Here is a 16,325-nt window from a genome sequence, read left to right as displayed (position 1 = left end):
GGTGTTTATGTTGAGATCTTGTACACAGATTGGTGCATATAATACCGTTAGCATGTGTGATATAAGCTGACTGATATTCTGTGATTGTTTACTTCCCATGTAGCCCAACAGACAACCAGCAGCACGCCAACTGTTTCCTCTGCTACCACTAACCTCCCAGCTACTAACCCTACAACCCATGGTAAGATCAACAATAACGCTGTGAAGCCACAGATCAGACTGTAAAGCTTTATTTACAAAACTTAGAAGACTGCTGCTGTGAGTAAATACATTCTGGAAGGAACAAAACCAAACGGTATGTGACTCTGTATTAGGGCTGGGCGATATGGACCAAAACTCATATCTCGATATTGATTATCTGAATGGAGATACTCGATATATATCCATATGTATTTTATTAACAGTGAAAACACCTGGAAAATAAACTACCTGTTTGTGAATTTAAAAAGTAATATTATAAAATAAAAATGTTCCTTAAATACAATAAAAGAGAGAGAGAGAGGAGGAGCAGACAGTCAGTCATCATCAGTGAGATGAGAAAAAGGCGACCTGGCACCTCTGTAATGTTATTTTAATGCAACATAAACTACATCCATATTAACGATGTTGTCTTACCCTATATCTTGTTTAAAAATATATCGATATATCTTAAAAACTCGATATATTTCCCAGCCCTACTCTGTATTGGTGAGGGTTAGAGGGGTCAGACTTTCCTGTAACTGAGTAAAATAAAGTATGTCCATGGCATCGCAGAACAGAGATTACTGCAAATGTTTTCATGACTTTGAAACATAGGCCATGTTTACTGAACACAGAAGCATTTTTAATTTAAGTTATCAAAACATTTCTGTGTTCAGACGACAACGTTTTGATAGCAACCACCACTGTGTACACGAAGCTCAGGCAATCAATTTGCCTGATTTAGGACGGTTAGCATCTAAAAATCTGGATTCTTGCTTTAGACCTATTTATTTGAATTTACGATGGCTGTCTTTGAGTATCGATGGTTTGCTTTGATTCAAGATAACTTGATTGAGAACAATTCCCATTTTTTTCTGAATTCTAATTATTTAACACCTTTCAGCAATCTACTCATAATTAACATTTCAAACACATGCTTCCTTATTCAAATGAATTGAAATCACCTCTGCTTACGCCCCTCTTGTCTCATTCTGTCTTTCATTACCACTTACAGTGCCAGGAACATCTCCTCCGCTGCTGTTAGTAGCTACTAACCAACCAGCCACTAACATAGCTGTAACTGCTGCTTCCTCTCGGGGTAAGAAGCACATTTGCTCTTCTAAGGCAATCGAGGTTGGTACTTTCTGCTGAATTTCCTGTCCAGTCACATCCTTTATACGTCCTTAATTCCTCAGCAGACATGTCCTTTGTCTTGATTTTAAGCTTTCCTTATCAGAAGGGGTGTTTCAAATTGTTTCTTTTCCCACTTTGGAGATGACATTTTTCCTGCTGCTGTTTGAACCAGTTGTCCGCTGATACAGTTAGATTAGCTTTTAGTCGAATCTTATCTAATCACGTTTTGTTCTGTCTTCCAAGTGGCTTGTGTTTTATTTAGCTAAATGTTTTTCAAGCTTTCTGTTTCATCATCGTTAGAGCTTCTGTAATTTCTGTTGTGTTACTAACAATGAAATCCAAAGAGCACCGTAGATTCATCCCACAAAAATCTCTTCTGGTGTAGATTTCATTCATATTGTACATTAAACGACCTAATATTTCACTGTTTTATCAACTTGTTCATGCTTTAAACTTGTCTTGCTTTTTTGTGTGGTTTCTTTTCCTTTTTTTTTGTAACTTGTCTTTGATTACTTGGAACTTTTTTTTCTGACTTTTTGTGATATTTGGGATTGCAGATCTGAATTAGAAATGTCTGTTGCCTCTTTTTTCCATTGTATATACGTCTGGTTTTTGAGTTTCTTTGCTGAATATCCCTGTATGCTATAATTCATTATCTGTAACCTGCTTTTTCAACAAAATAACGCCTGGTTTGACGACAGCGAAGGAATCTGCAAAGAAATTTCCAACCAAAGCTTTAGCCGGTGCTGCTCCTGCTGAAATAGTTAATCCTCAGAAGTTGGATGACCTTTCTTCCGACTCAAGGCCTCAGGCTGCTGGTCAAACTGCTCACTACAAAAGATTGAGGCATCGTAGGTCCTTTGCATCCAGCCAGTCAAGTCCTCCAATTAAATCCTCAAGACTCTCGGATGCGTCTTCCAAACCCATACCCTTGGCTCCACGCCCAGGCCCCCCAGCTATATCTGAGGCATCTAATCCCAGACTTCCAGTCTCCTTTCACCGGCCCAGAGGCCATCGACGCTCCAAGATCTCCCTCGGGTACATCTCCACCCCTCTGATCAGGAAGGGTAAGAAGAGGCCAAGCACTGTAAGGCGTCTAGCTACAACCAACACCCCGCCCAGGTCCGTGGCTTACATGACGAAACCAACTGCAAGGACACCTGAACTCAAATCCAACAAAATGCCAACAGCCACAACACAGACGGGCATATTGACACGGACAGCTGGAAACACGCATGGACCTGATTTGAGAAATGCTACACACTTGTTTGGAAAAGTAGTCCAACCTACATCAATTCCAACCTTTTCGCAACCATTAATCTCCAAAGAGGACTTGCATACTACCACACAAGGCTCAAAACTCCCTGCTGAATCAGGGGTCCAACTTTTGTCCCAGGAATCATCTCTGTTGCAACGTAGAGATGAGGCATCCTCGTCATCTGTGTTGTCCCCGTCGTCAGCGCTTAGCAACAGAAAGAACAAACCTGCAGGGCCACAGTGGCTACTGGGCACAAGAGATAGAGATAACGAAACGATTGCCATGGGTAACTTGACAGATCCTTTGGAACCAATAGTTGATGAGTACTCGTCTGGGTATGAGCCGTTTATGTTTGAGTTAACCGAGGAGAGCGGTTCTATTGGCTTGTACGAGTTTGATGCTGCTTACTCCTTGGATGAACCCGCCACCGTCCAACCAGCATTTATGGGCACCGACCCCAAAGACGAACCATCGTTAAACGGGTCAGACCCTCATGGTGCTTTACCTCCCCTTACACCCCTTCTATCTGCTTCCGAGGGAGAAAGTGAGAATAAGCCCTCTTTACAATATCATAATGAATCGCACATCTTCACAGATGATGTTGTAAAAGGCAGCAAACTCTCCCTGACACACTCAGAAGATGGATTGATGCCTGAAACATTGATTTCCCTCAGCAATTCTCGTATAACTGTTTCTCAGGCTCTGACGGCAGATCAAACTCACCACAGGGCTCCAAGTCATACTAGTTCAAGTGGACAAAATCTAGTGGAAATTTCCCACACACAGTCTGTCACTCCTAAAATGGAAACACAGACCTCTCAGCCAACACCATCCCTGCTTACTCCCCCTCTTTCATCCCTTCTCTTTCTACAGCCAACACCTTCTAAGCCCATGGTACAGCTAAGCTCCCCGGCTTTCTTAGCAGAGGAGATTTTCCCCACGCAGATCTTCTATTCTCCCTTGCCACAGAAGGAAGATTTCATCCAGATGTACCCCTTCTCACTTTCTACAAACCTCCTTGAATTCCCTTCTGATACACGTCCTTCCCCCCTATTCCCTTCTCTTCCCTTTTTGTCTGCATCTTCCCTCCTCACCTCCTGTCATACCATCTCTCTATCGTCTTCACCATCACTCTCTACTGGTACTTTGCAGATTTCCTCCTCTCCTTCCCTCAAGACCACCTCCTTTCCACCCGTTTCTGATTCTAAACAGCCCTCCTTCTTCCTGCCTTCCTCATCCCAGCAGGCCAAACTGAAGCTTTCAGAAACAGACGATGTTGCAGAATCTGTTCACGTTCCTGAGCCAGATAAAGTTAGCAGGAACTTTCCTCCTTTTGTATTGTCATGTCTGTCTCCATCCTCAAACCTTCAAAAGGACTTTGAGGTGACAAGAGCTGACACGGCATCCTTGTTGTCACTTCCTCCCTTCTCCAAAGTCCCAACTGAATCTCAGATGCCAGTTGGTGATGGCGCACTGTTACTCTCTGCTGGAGAGCTGTCTAACAATAAATCAGAATCCATAAAAAGTCAATTACAAGACTCTGAGAGTAGTCAACTCCTTGGCAACCCATCAGGTCAGCTTGTCAATTCAGTTGGTACTTTTTTAGACTCTTTGTTGAGCCAAATTGAGCCAACTTCCTCTGGACTATCCACAACGGATTTACCGCTTCAAACGGAGACAGATTCGTCCCAGCTGGAGTTGCTTGACCTTGAGTTGGGTTCATCTGTGGTTTTGTGGCCTTCCTCTCAAGCAGCCAGTCGGTCAGTTAGTCAGTTCTTGGTTAATCCTGACCAAGAAGAATTAGGAAACATTGATAGTCTGCCAGATGAGTCTGCAATTGGCTCTACATCTCTGGCAACAGCTGATATCTGGGCCCCCGAAGGCATCCCAGCTCTGCATCGAGGAAATAAAAATGGAACCCAGCATTTGCACTCTTCTTTGTCTTCTAATTCTTCTTCTTCTTCTTCAAATTCTCATGACCTCCTGCATGTTGCTAAGCCGGCTGAACAGGTGTTAAGAGAGGAAGCTGCAATGTCTTCCTCCTTATCCTCCCCTGACCCTGTGGTTGAGGACCCTCTCGTCTTAACTCAGACATCTTTATCACAAGAGAAACACACTCCCGGCCTGCTCTTTAACAGAGATCCCTGGAGGCTGCAGCAAACAAGCGACGGTAACAAATTCGGAACAAACACCAACACTGATGCTCAGAATAACTCGAGAGGCTCTCAGGGACTCCCGAAGTATAATGATGCATTGAATCACCGCACTTACCCTTCCTCAAATCCATCTGTCATGTTAGCAACCCAGGCGATGGCACTCCACAGCAGCCGGAGTGAAAACCCAGGCCCCCCAGAGCCAGAGCATACTTCAGGCTTGACACAAGCAAACACTGAACCCCACCACCACCTGTTTGTGAATGCAAGTCAGGGACATAACAAGAAGAGTCAGAGGCTAAGACAGGATGCACAAGATGCAGAGGAGTATGTGGAAGTTATGGGGCTGCAGCAGCAATACTCCCCTCTCCTTTTACCCTCCATTTTGCCTTCTCTTCCTCTTGCAGCAACACTCACACCACCTTTTCCTTCTCATAAACTTTCTCCCATCCATCATGCAATTGCTCCCTTTATGACTGTCTCCTCCCTCCCCCTCTCGTCCATCATAACCCCTTCTCTCTCTCCTCTCCACCTTGGCTTGGTTGCGACGCCACCCGTGTCCGCTGGTATGGAAGAGGTAGAAATTGGTTCTTTGTTGCCAAGTTGGCCGACTGCTAGATTCCACCAGCCCACAGCAACCCAAACCCCCATGGGCAACTATTTACAGTCCTTCCAAATGTCTACCAAATACCCTGTTAGCCAGGCAACAGAGTCAAACCAGCAGTATGTCACAGTTAGCCTGTCACTACCTCTCGACCAAGCCTCCACACCCCCTAATAACAAATTGAAATCCAGCCACTCAATGCCTTATACTTCGTCTGACGATTATCACAAGGATGAGATTTTGGCACAGCTGGCAAACACCACACAAAAAGCCAATGCTTCAGGGTTTGTCGACGGTCTCGTGTCGCCATCGAAAGCCAGTTATAACCTCACTGCAAATGATACACGGCTCCATCTCTCTGCTGGATTTGACCCTGCTGACATTATTCCAAAAATACATACTGCTGGTGAACATGCCTCTGCTGTAGAACCGGTTTCTGATGGGAACAAAATTGACAATAACACTCTAGATGTAATGGAAAATGCTCCAACAGGCCATCAGCTTAATAAAAGTCTGATTCCAGGGGCTACACTGAGCTCTGAATCATTTCCTGTTGAAGTGCAAACTACTTTTCCAATTTATGAACCCAGTTATCAGCCCAGCTCTGCAGCTTCTGCACATCCAACTGGTGCTCCAGTTATTTCAAACCCCCCACAAACTTCTGGCCTCAATACCCCCTCCCCCACGCCGGCTTCCAGATCCACCGTTTACTCCTCTATCTTTGCCCAGAGTCAAGGCTTCATTTCTGGACCTGAGGAGCTCACACCAGGCTCAAATGATATCTCTATGTCAAATGCAACCACAGTTTTAACACATGAAGACTCTCCTCCGGTGCCAAAAATAACGAACACTACAAAGGCTGAAAATTGTACAGCTACGATAGATAATGGAAGGTTGGAAGGATCCTTGGGGAATTTGACAGACAGCAAACAAAGGCCAGATCTCAGTGTGGATGCAGGCACATCAGCGAAGTCAAATTCAACCATTTCAAAGTTTGCTTTGAACTCAAATCCAACCGTGTCGAATCACAGTAGGAATCAGAGCTCAGAAGCAGTCGTAAATGGGGCCTTGAATAATTATGATCATTCCCACCCTTCTCCTACGCTACCCGTGTTCATCAACGCTCACCATTTCATAACCACAAAGAACGCACCATTCAAACTGCTCACTACGTCAGCCAGCAGTGGTGGCAGCAGCAGCACCCTAAAAAAGGCCACGGTGCACCCTGCATCTGGATCCCCGTCCGTGGATTTAGCAGCCAAGCCGACGTTGCCATGCCAATGTAAACAAGGCTTTCATATTACATGTCTGTGTGGACTGTCATCAGGGAACAGTATGTCATGCAGTAACCAGAAACAGTAGATTTAGATAATTAAAATACAAACAATCCGTAGTGACAGCGGCATGCACTGCACAAAAATAATCATTGCAGTAACTTGTATTAAGTCTTAAAGCTTGTCTCACAAGGTAAAAAGTTAACTCAAGTCTTAACTTAATGAGGCGATGCATCATTAAATACAAACTACACGGCTGAAAGTCTTTGGACACCACTTTAAACACACTTAACGGTACTTATCGGCCACTTTTATTTGTCCTGCTTTAGGCTTCTTTGGAACACTTAATACTCCAGCGTTCAGTGACATGTTGGACAAAAATAGTTCTCTAAATTTGTGGTATTTTCTTCATATTCTTCTCCATAGCAAATTGCAACCTTGCAGAACATTATCGCCAACATTTGACCTGACGTTGTCACGCACCAAACTATCGTCCAGATTGTTTACTTTACTGTTGGTGCCCTCGGTTACTGATTCAGAATTTAGGCCGCAGTGTGTCTGACCTTTCTTCTCACCAAAGTTGTCAAGATGGCAACCATTTGGAGTTAGAAATAGCCGGCCATCCATACTCAACTAGGTCGTTATTAATGTTCAAACATTCAAAATCGAAAGTGTAAAAACAGCAGGACGTATAATGAGACCGTGAATATTTTTCTAAGTTCGGTGTGGAATAATTTGACTTGACAGCACACGTCAAGTCAATCCAACGTCCTTTGGATGGACTGGAATATAAACTATAATCCATACTATGTTCAACATATGTCTGAAATATTGAGGTGTTCACAGACTTTTGGCCTTAAAGTTTGTAACGGCTCAGTGCATAACAAAACTTCTCTAATCATTCAGTAGATGATGGCACTTTGAGGTTAAAAAAAAATCAAGATTTTAAGACTGAATACATGATTAAATTACCCCTGAAGGTGGTTGGGTTTTGTTGTGTAGTGTCTGAGTAGTGGTTATATCCATAATTAGACTTTTTAGACTTTTTCTCTGTACCCGTTCAGCCGTGGTCTTTATCACTAGATGTCAATCCGTTGAACAGGTGGGATCCCTGAAGTGTGGGAGGTGGTGATTGGTTCTTCATAAGTTTGGGCCTCATGTTGGACTTTGAAATCGAATCTGGTTGTCCAATCAAATGGTGGTATTTCGACCTGTGCTAATTGAAATAGACTGATTGTGGTGCATTTTTCTTGTCCATCATTACAGAATAGGCCTTTCACCTTTGACTCTACACACCTTTTAATCCTCACTTTTTATGATCTGGAGTCACATTTCCCTCTTTTTATTCCCATTTCAGCTTCTTGGTAGAGATGTCCTGCTGCGCTGCTTTACTCTCTAAAAGATAAACTACACACACACTTCCTGTTTTTACAGTGCACTGTGAAACAGAATGTGTGAGCAGCTTCTCTCTGAACCTCAGAGAGAGGTTTCAGTAAAAGTCCGCGGCTTGCAGGGTCTCCCACCAGAACTGATGGAGTAGAAGTCTGCTGACCTTTCATCAGCCTTTACTCACCGTTATAGACACTAGAGCGACACCTAGTGGCCAATGTGAAGCATAGCAGGAGAGCTGGGAGCCCTTAAAATGCCAGATCACAGAGGAGAGAGCTTCTGTTTGGGATATTTGTATAAGACTGAACAAATTGTGAGTCTGCTGCTGGAGACTTCATGATAGTTTGACACGATTTAAACCAAAATTGTGAGACATAAAATCAGAATTTGACCATTTTGAGAAAGGTTGCATTCCATCTTTGATGTTGAACCAATTTAAAGGACAATGTATGAACTATTATAACAATAACCATGGGAGATTGAACCCTTTAGAGCAATGCTTCTCAACCTGTCTAGCCTAAGAACCCACCAATACCTCCTAAATGAGAAATGACGCCCAAAACTTCTGAAAATATTCAACCACTCAAATTCAATTATTTTCATTTTTTTGTTCTTTGATAATTAAGAACCCTATTTTCAAATCTTTCAAATCGATTATTATAATTATAAGTTTAAGAACCTGAAACTTTTCTTGAAAGACCACCTGACAAACAGTTTGTAGTGTTGTACACTGAGCAACAAGTCATGATGGACTGAGTTTCATATGACGTGTTGTCTTTATGTCTGTTTGTCCCCTTTAATGATTTTCATTCACATTCCTGTTTTATTATTATTTTTAATTCATTTGTAGTTTGGACCATAAAATATCAGGACATTAACCAGCTTTAAGTTTATAATGTGATGTGAAAAACTGAAAAATAATGCAAGTGATAGAGAGTAAAAATGAGAACCATGGACAGAGTCAGAAATGAAATAAAATGTGAGGCACAAATAAATATTTGAATAATCTAAAGAAAAATGTACTTAATAAAACAGAGATGATTCGTTTTTCAAATTGATTGTAATTTTAATTTTTTTTTTTTTTTCAAATTTCATTTCCAAATTTGTAAATGTGGGAGGAAACCGAAGCGCTCGGAGTAAACCCACACCACCCAGGACTCCATGTGGGCTCACATGTCGTCCTGTGTGGCCCTGGTGGGACCTGAAGTCCTTCCTCATGTCCAGGTTAGACCCTCTGAGCTAGGACCCAATGAGAGGCTGATAACAGAGAATAACCTGAACATGAGGTCTGACGTCAGGCCCCAGGAGACCCGTCTCACAGCTGTCATAGCAGGAGCTGAAAGGCAAGCTGCAGCGCAAAATGACGGCTGTGAGAAAGGTCTGTCCCGTTCCCCCCCCCCCCCCCCCCCCCCACCTGAGGTAACATGTCTTCAGCCACGTTTAAAGAGGCTAGTGAAAGAATTCAACTTGGACTTGAAGAATCCTTTGACAACACAACATAATACATGAGAGCTGATCCTAATATAATAGAAAACAAACCAAATTACGTATTTTTGTAGGCCAACCTGGAAGCAGCATCGCCATGGGGTTTATTGAGAATTCATCTATGGGATTTTTGCATTGGATTTTGGAAAATACTATATATTGATAAATCTACAAGAGTTTGCAAGAGCACTGAAAAACACGACTAGAGGCTGTAAGGCGGACTAGTGAGAGAGTTCCCGCCCTCTGTGTCCGGCGTGATGACGTTTAATGTCCCCGACAAACACTGTAGTCACATTTAGCCGCTTGTTAGCAACCGCCTTTTTAAAGACGAGTAAAAACTTCAAACTTCACAAGTGGAGGTATTACCTAACGTAGTTTATGTGGTCTAACAAAACACCAACATCTCTTCAGCTTGTGTTAACCACAGACCTTATTTCAGGAGTCTAACCACAAACACATTCAACATCCCCGTTGACTTTTAGACGTTAGACCCCATGGCGCTCAAATACTAACTTACTTCCTGGTTTTAGGACTCATTCCTGTGGCGCTCTATAAAGACAATAAAATTAAATAAAATGAACTTGACCTTTAAGGGGCAGCAGGGGTTCTGTTGTGGGTATGTCTCGGTCTTGGTTATTGCGGTCCTGACTACAACACTATACTTTAAATCTTTGAGCTTATATACTTAAAGCCAGCGAGATGCATCGACAGCAAACTCCAAAGAGTCTTGATCTCTAAATGAATGATGATTACCATTAACCTCACATGAAGCTTCAGTCTCCAATAAACGTGTAACATCTGTTTGAGTCTGAGCAGTAAGTGTGAGAGGTGTCAGACTGCAGGCTCACACTCAAAGTGTGAAATCCTCTCAAAGATGGAATGACACAGTCAGATACTAAATCTGTATAAGCGCCTCAGTCGACAGAAACATGTTCGGCTGCGGCTTCCATTACATCTGCAATGATCCCATTCACCCAAAGATATCCTAATAACTGCTCTGCCTCCTCTCCTCAGCATCAATATCCCTCCTCATCATTTCAGGCTGTGAAATTGGATTTTTACATAACTCGATTACCTCCGACGGCTCCATTCATCTCCTGCTATGCGACACAAAACGGAGTTCCATTATTTGAGTGAAACAGCGTGTGACAAATTGAGACTGAAGAATCATTTTCTGTTTTCTGCAGAGGAGTTGTTCTACAGGATCTCCTTCGTGGTGGATGACGGGGACTCTGAGCTGACGCTAGCTGATGTGGATCGGGCCGTGGCTCTCTGGGTAAGAAGAGTCCAGCTTCAGGAAGACGAGGCGGCAATGTAATGTGGAGATTGACGCAATTTCACACCAGCGTTGCCCAGATAGCAGACAGCTCGTCTCTGTTATCACAACATTGATTTCTTTAACGCCCAAACATCTTCCTGCACACCAGTTAGTGAACTCAAAGGTTTTGGTATATTGCTCCTGTAGGTTTGTTTAACCTGCAGCAGTGAAACAGACCATAATGGCTGCCATGTTAGGGAAGATTCACCCAATAGAAATGCGTCCATTAAAATAATAATAATAACTTTATATATGGCGCACCTTTTCCCTCTCACATAGAGGTCACTGCAGGGGACATCTAATCAAACACTGTTAGGGGTTTTAAAGGAATGCTTTCACATCAGCCACTTCAGTAAATATGCAGGAGCCTGTAACACTTTTTACACAGCTGGTCACACCTACCAGTGGTGTGGGGAGCCAGACGGTTTCGACAGGGATGGGCAAACCGGGCAACTGACTGCTGCAGGGTGACCGGAAATGTTAGAGGTCCAGTCAGTAAGATATGTAGTAAATGAAATGAAAAGATGACCTAACTATATCATCAGACATGTATGTAACTCTGACCCCTAGTGTTTAAAATGAGTACTGCAGTCTAAATTCTAAACATCATAGAGAGCTGTCCCCCCCCCCCCTCCTCTCTAGAGTCCATGCTCACACAGGTCACCATGTGGTGGACTCTGAAGCTTCAGTGTTTATCCAGCTCTGCATGGGTCTGTAAACCTTTCTGTGTTCTAACCTCTCTCCATTTTTCAAAAGCATCTCCAATATTGATCCTAGTTTGAGCACGTTTCTGCTCGTGGAGCTTATTAGAAACATGCAGAGGCTTTTTAGGTCGGGTACAATCACTTCTATCTGAACCACTTCTCTTGCCCGCTTCCATCGCTGCAACACCTGTTGACCTGATAACTGCTCTCATATCTGACAAACCGAGGGGCGTCCAAAACGGGGGCCGTGTGGGGGTGTGTCTTAAAAGCGCCTACCTTCTCTGGTCCAAACAAATCCAGAGCATTCAGGAGCAGAATCTAAAGTTAGAAGGAGGACATACTGGCTGCTGCATTGTTGTCAGAGAAGCCAGCACTTCAACATGTTTCCTTAATGATCAGATAGTAATATCATCTCACTCTCTACACATCTCACTGATTGGACCTTTTACGGGTGGAAAATATCAGGATTTAGGAATACTTGGACTACGTGACCCATAATGCCAGACACGTCACAGAGTGCAGCTTCTATAAAACAGACACTGAACTTGTAGAAATGCTTCAGAGCGTCACTCTGTCTGACTCCCTCAGCAGCACCCCGAACACTCCTGCTGTTTTATTGGATCAGTCAATGACTTGAATTGTTTTTTCTTCTTGCAGCTCAATCAAACATTTCTGAACTGGACCCACGCTGTCTACATCGACTCCAGCAGGTAATACAGCAACAGATTTAAACACACTGATCAAACAAACGAGTGCAGGGAGGAGATTAGTTTTAGAACACGGTCACATCCTGAAGGTATCACAGAGTCTCTTCTTCATGAAACCACCCAGACTAACAGAAATAAACCAAGTTATTTATACATATTCACAACTTCAGCGGAAGCGAACAAGTTGCCCCCGAGTGACGGCTTCATTGAGCTCCCTCACTTTCCATTTGAATTGAATTGTTAAGACATGAACTATTTTTAAAGGTTTCGTTTTGGGACTTTATTTACAGACAGGACAGTGGATAGAGCCAGAAATCAGAGTGAGAGAGAAGGGGGGTATGACGTGCAGGAAAGGAGCCACAGGTGGGATTCAAACAAGGCCTGCAGCCTCTGTACACAGGGCGCACAAACCAACCGAGCGGCCACCTGGCACCCCCGACATAAACTGTGTGACTCATAGTATGATGCAGGCATTTTGCTGTGTCAGCTGTCCTGATTTGTTGGTTTATTTGTAACACATGTCAATGGAGACAGTCAACCTAATGAACCCCAACTGGACCAGAACATGTAAAGAAATAAACTCATTAAGAGGATCTCAGATCATAGACCAATCTGAGGGTGAAGGTTAGAGGTAGAACCCGTCTGAGTGATTCTTAAAGTCTTTATTTGTGATTTTTCACACTTAAATGTATAAATCAAGTATCTCCTCTGAAAATAACTCTGTGAGTCATGACTGTCTACAATGGGTGTAACACCCGAGTCCCACTGTCTGTGATGTTTTCAGAGTTTTCAGAGTCCTATCTTCACTTTGTTTACATCGCCCGGACGGCCGGCTGACTCCTCCCCTCGTGTATAAAAGTTGTTTAATTGAGGGACTAGAGAAAAGAAGAATAACATACTGTACTCACTGCTTAACTGTGTTTCTAGATCACGCTCATTTCAGGTAAATTTACATGCAGTGTGAAGATACGAGCATAATAAAGATCGCTAGCATTAGCATGCTAACACAACAATGCAGCGCGAGTTGTTTTGGTTTCATGCTGGTGCTCAAGGGCGACATCTGCTGGATCAAAAAATCACATATAAAGCCTTTAAAGTGCACATGAACTCTTTATAAACCGTAAAGCTCTAAACATGGTGTAACATAAAGGGACTTCATCTTGTGTGCAGTGTGCAGCCGGCCGTGCAGAGCGGAGGGAACCCGACCAGGTAAAACATTTCTTTGTTTTGGTAACATGCTTGTGATTGTTGTCCGACCTGATCCCGTCACATCGCTGACTCAGCACTCTCAGCAGCTTTGTTTTTGTGTCTGCAGCTATGCGTGTCAGGCGCTGCTGGTTTATTATTACATCAGCAATCAGAGCCTGGGAGAAGCTGCTGTGTCTGCCAGGATGTCCGGCTCTGAGGGGCTGATGGGAGCCGGTCTGCAGGTCCAACCCGGGTCTACTAATGTCAGATCAGTCGGTGAGGAACTCCAAAGTGTTTCAATGTGATGGATGACTTTTACATTTTCATTAGAACCAGCATTAAGCGAGGCAACAGGAGTGAGTTCTGTCAGATGGGGCCCCCTTAGGGAGGTTTCCTACTGTCGTTGAAAAATTTGCCCATTTACGACCGCTGCTTTGGGGCCCCCTACTGGTCTTGGGCCCCAAGCAGTTACCTGCCTTGCCTAATGACAAGCAGCGCCTCTGCATGTCCGTCATATTCACCGTATCCACTCCTAAACTCACCTGCTGCGCTGTCATTGGCTGGAGGAAACACACCAGCTCCGCCCAGAAACGTCCCGAGTCAACCAGAACAAAGCAGAACAGTAAAATCCAGTCAGAGGACAGAGTCTCTGCAGACACAGTCACCACCACACATGTACAGAGGCCCAGAAGGGACAATGGAGCAGCTTCACTTTAGGAGAAGACTGTCTTTTATTTTGAAGGTCCCTACATAAGTCTGTATTTTATTTTGAAGGTCCATACATAAGTCTGTATTTCATTTTGAAGGTCACTACATAAGTCTGTATTTCATTTTGAAGGTCCCTACATAAGTCTGTATTTTATTTTGAAGGTCCATACATAAGTCTGTATTTCATTTTGAAGGTCCCTACATAAGTCTGTATTTTATTTTGAAGGTCCATACATAAGTCTGTATTTCATTTTGAAAGTCCCTACATAAGTCTGTATTTTATTTTGAAGGTCCATACATAAGTCTGTATTTCATTTTGAAGGTCCCTACATAAGTCTGTATTTTATTTTGAAGGCCCCTACATAAGTCTGTATTTTATTTTGAAGGTCCCTACATAAATTTGTATTTTATTTTGAAGGTCCCTGTATGAGTCTGTATTTTATTTTGAAGGAGAAGTCTGTGTTTTATTTTGAAGGAGTAGTCTGTATTTTATTTTGAAAGTTCCTACATAAGTCTGTATTTTATTTTGAAGGAGACAGGATACTGACTCTACCTTGTCACATATTGTACCTTTTATCCGTCCTGATAGAAAACTGTCCGGAGGAGAACCCGCTGCACTACCACTGGCCTGAGAGCAGACCCTCCATCACACAGTTCCTGCCCTGTTTCCCCAACAAGGACCAGAGCACCTCCAGGACCTGGTAACACAAAAACCACATCATCAATAATCATGAACTGTGTCACAATGTGTCAGACATCCAGTCAAACCACTTATCCTCACAACGCTTTGAGCTGAAAGCCAATCAGCGTTTAGATTTCCAGACTTCTTGGGATTCTGTAGAAATGACCGAGTGAAGCGTCGGACATTTTTTAACATCTACTTTCTCTCTCTCTGTCTCTCTGTCTCTCTCTGTCTCTCTCTGTCTCTCTCTCTCTCTCTCTCTGTCTCTCTCTGTCTCTCTGTCTCTGTCTCTCTCTGTCTCTCTCTCTCTCTCTGTCTCTCTCTGTCTCTCTCTCTCTCTCTGTCTCTCTCTGTCTCTCTCTCTCTCTCTCTCTCTGTCTCTCTCTCTCTCTCTGTCTCTCTCTGTCTCTCTCTCTCTCTCTGTCTCTCTCTCTCTCTCTGTCTCTCTCTGTCTCTCTCTCTCTCTCTCTCTCTCTGTCTCTCTCTGTCTCTCTCTGTCTCTGTCTCTCTCTGTCTCTCTCTCTCTCTCTGTCTCTCTCTGTCTCTCTCTCTCTCTCTGTCTCTCTGTCTCTCTCTCTCTCTCTCTCTCTGTCTCTCTCTCTCTCTCTCTCTCTCTCTCTCTGTCTCTCTCTCTCTCTCTGTCTCTCTCTGTCTCTCTCTCTCTCTGTCTCTCTCTGTCTCTCTCTCTCTCTCTCTCTCTCTCTGTCTCTCTCTCTCTCTCTCTCTGTCTCTCTCTGTCTCTCTCTCTCTCTCTGTCTCTCTCTCTCTCTCTCTCTCTCTGTCTCTCTCTCTCTCTCTGTCTCTCTCTGTCTCTCTGTCTCTCTCTGTCTCTCTCTCTCTCTCTGTCTCTCTCTCTCTCTGTCTCTCTCTGTCTCTCTCTCTCTGTCTCTCTCTGTCTCTCTCTCTCTCTCTGTCTCTCTCTCTCTCTGTCTCTCTCTCTCTCTCTCTCTGTCTCTCTCTCTCTCTCTTCTCTGTCTCTCTCTCTCTCTCTCTCTCTGTCTCTCTCTGTCTCTCTCTCTCTCTCTCTCTCTGTCTCTCTCTCTCTCTCTCTCTGTCTCTCTCTGTCTCTCTCTGTCTCTCTCTGTCTCTCTCTCTCTCTGTCTCTCTCTCTCTCTCTGTCTCTCTCTGTCTCTCTCTGTCTCTCTCTCTCTCTGTCTCTCTCTCTCTCTCTCTCTGTCTCTCTCTCTCTCTGTCTCTCTCTGTCTCTCTCTGTCTCTCTCTGTCTCTCTCTGTCTGTCTCTCTCTCTGTGTCTCTCTCTGTCTCTCTCTCTCTGTCTCTCTCTCTCTCTGTCTCTCTCTCTCTCTCCTCTCTCTCTCTCTCTCTCTCTCTCTCTCTCTCGCTCGCTCTCTCTCTCAGTTTGATCAGTCCTCAGAACTTCTCCTCCTATTGGTCAGACTCAGACATCAGTAACTGCACCGACATCGACACCATCCAGGTGTCAGCAGGTACGCTCGGCTCACAGCCAATCAGGTCCTCACACTGAGATCCCCCCCCCCCTTATCCCCTCCTACTTGTCCCTTCTTCAGCCTCTCCTCCCTCC

General features: G+C 43.8%; 1 protein-coding gene across 1 annotated transcript in view; it reads left to right on the top strand.

The window, feature by feature from the left end:
* Positions 1 to 16,325, top strand: part of LOC132985373 (adhesion G-protein coupled receptor G6-like) — a 72,147-nt gene that overhangs the window by 36,038 nt on the left and 19,784 nt on the right. Inside the window, exons 11-18 of the mRNA XM_061052724.1 lie at positions 104 to 181; positions 1,196 to 1,279; positions 10,665 to 10,753; positions 12,157 to 12,209; positions 13,377 to 13,415; positions 13,522 to 13,670; positions 14,692 to 14,803; positions 16,142 to 16,244. Of these exons, the coding sequence (XP_060908707.1) occupies positions 104 to 181; positions 1,196 to 1,279; positions 10,665 to 10,753; positions 12,157 to 12,209; positions 13,377 to 13,415; positions 13,522 to 13,670; positions 14,692 to 14,803; positions 16,142 to 16,244 (707 nt within the window). The remainder of the gene's footprint in view (positions 1 to 103; positions 182 to 1,195; positions 1,280 to 10,664; positions 10,754 to 12,156; positions 12,210 to 13,376; positions 13,416 to 13,521; positions 13,671 to 14,691; positions 14,804 to 16,141; positions 16,245 to 16,325) is intronic.

This window comes from Labrus mixtus, chromosome 12 (genome assembly GCF_963584025.1).
Source record: "Labrus mixtus chromosome 12, fLabMix1.1, whole genome shotgun sequence".
Lineage (NCBI taxonomy): Eukaryota > Metazoa > Chordata > Actinopteri > Labriformes > Labridae > Labrus > Labrus mixtus.
Note: the sequence above shows the minus strand (reverse complement) of the source record. Positions and strands in the feature narration are given on the sequence as shown.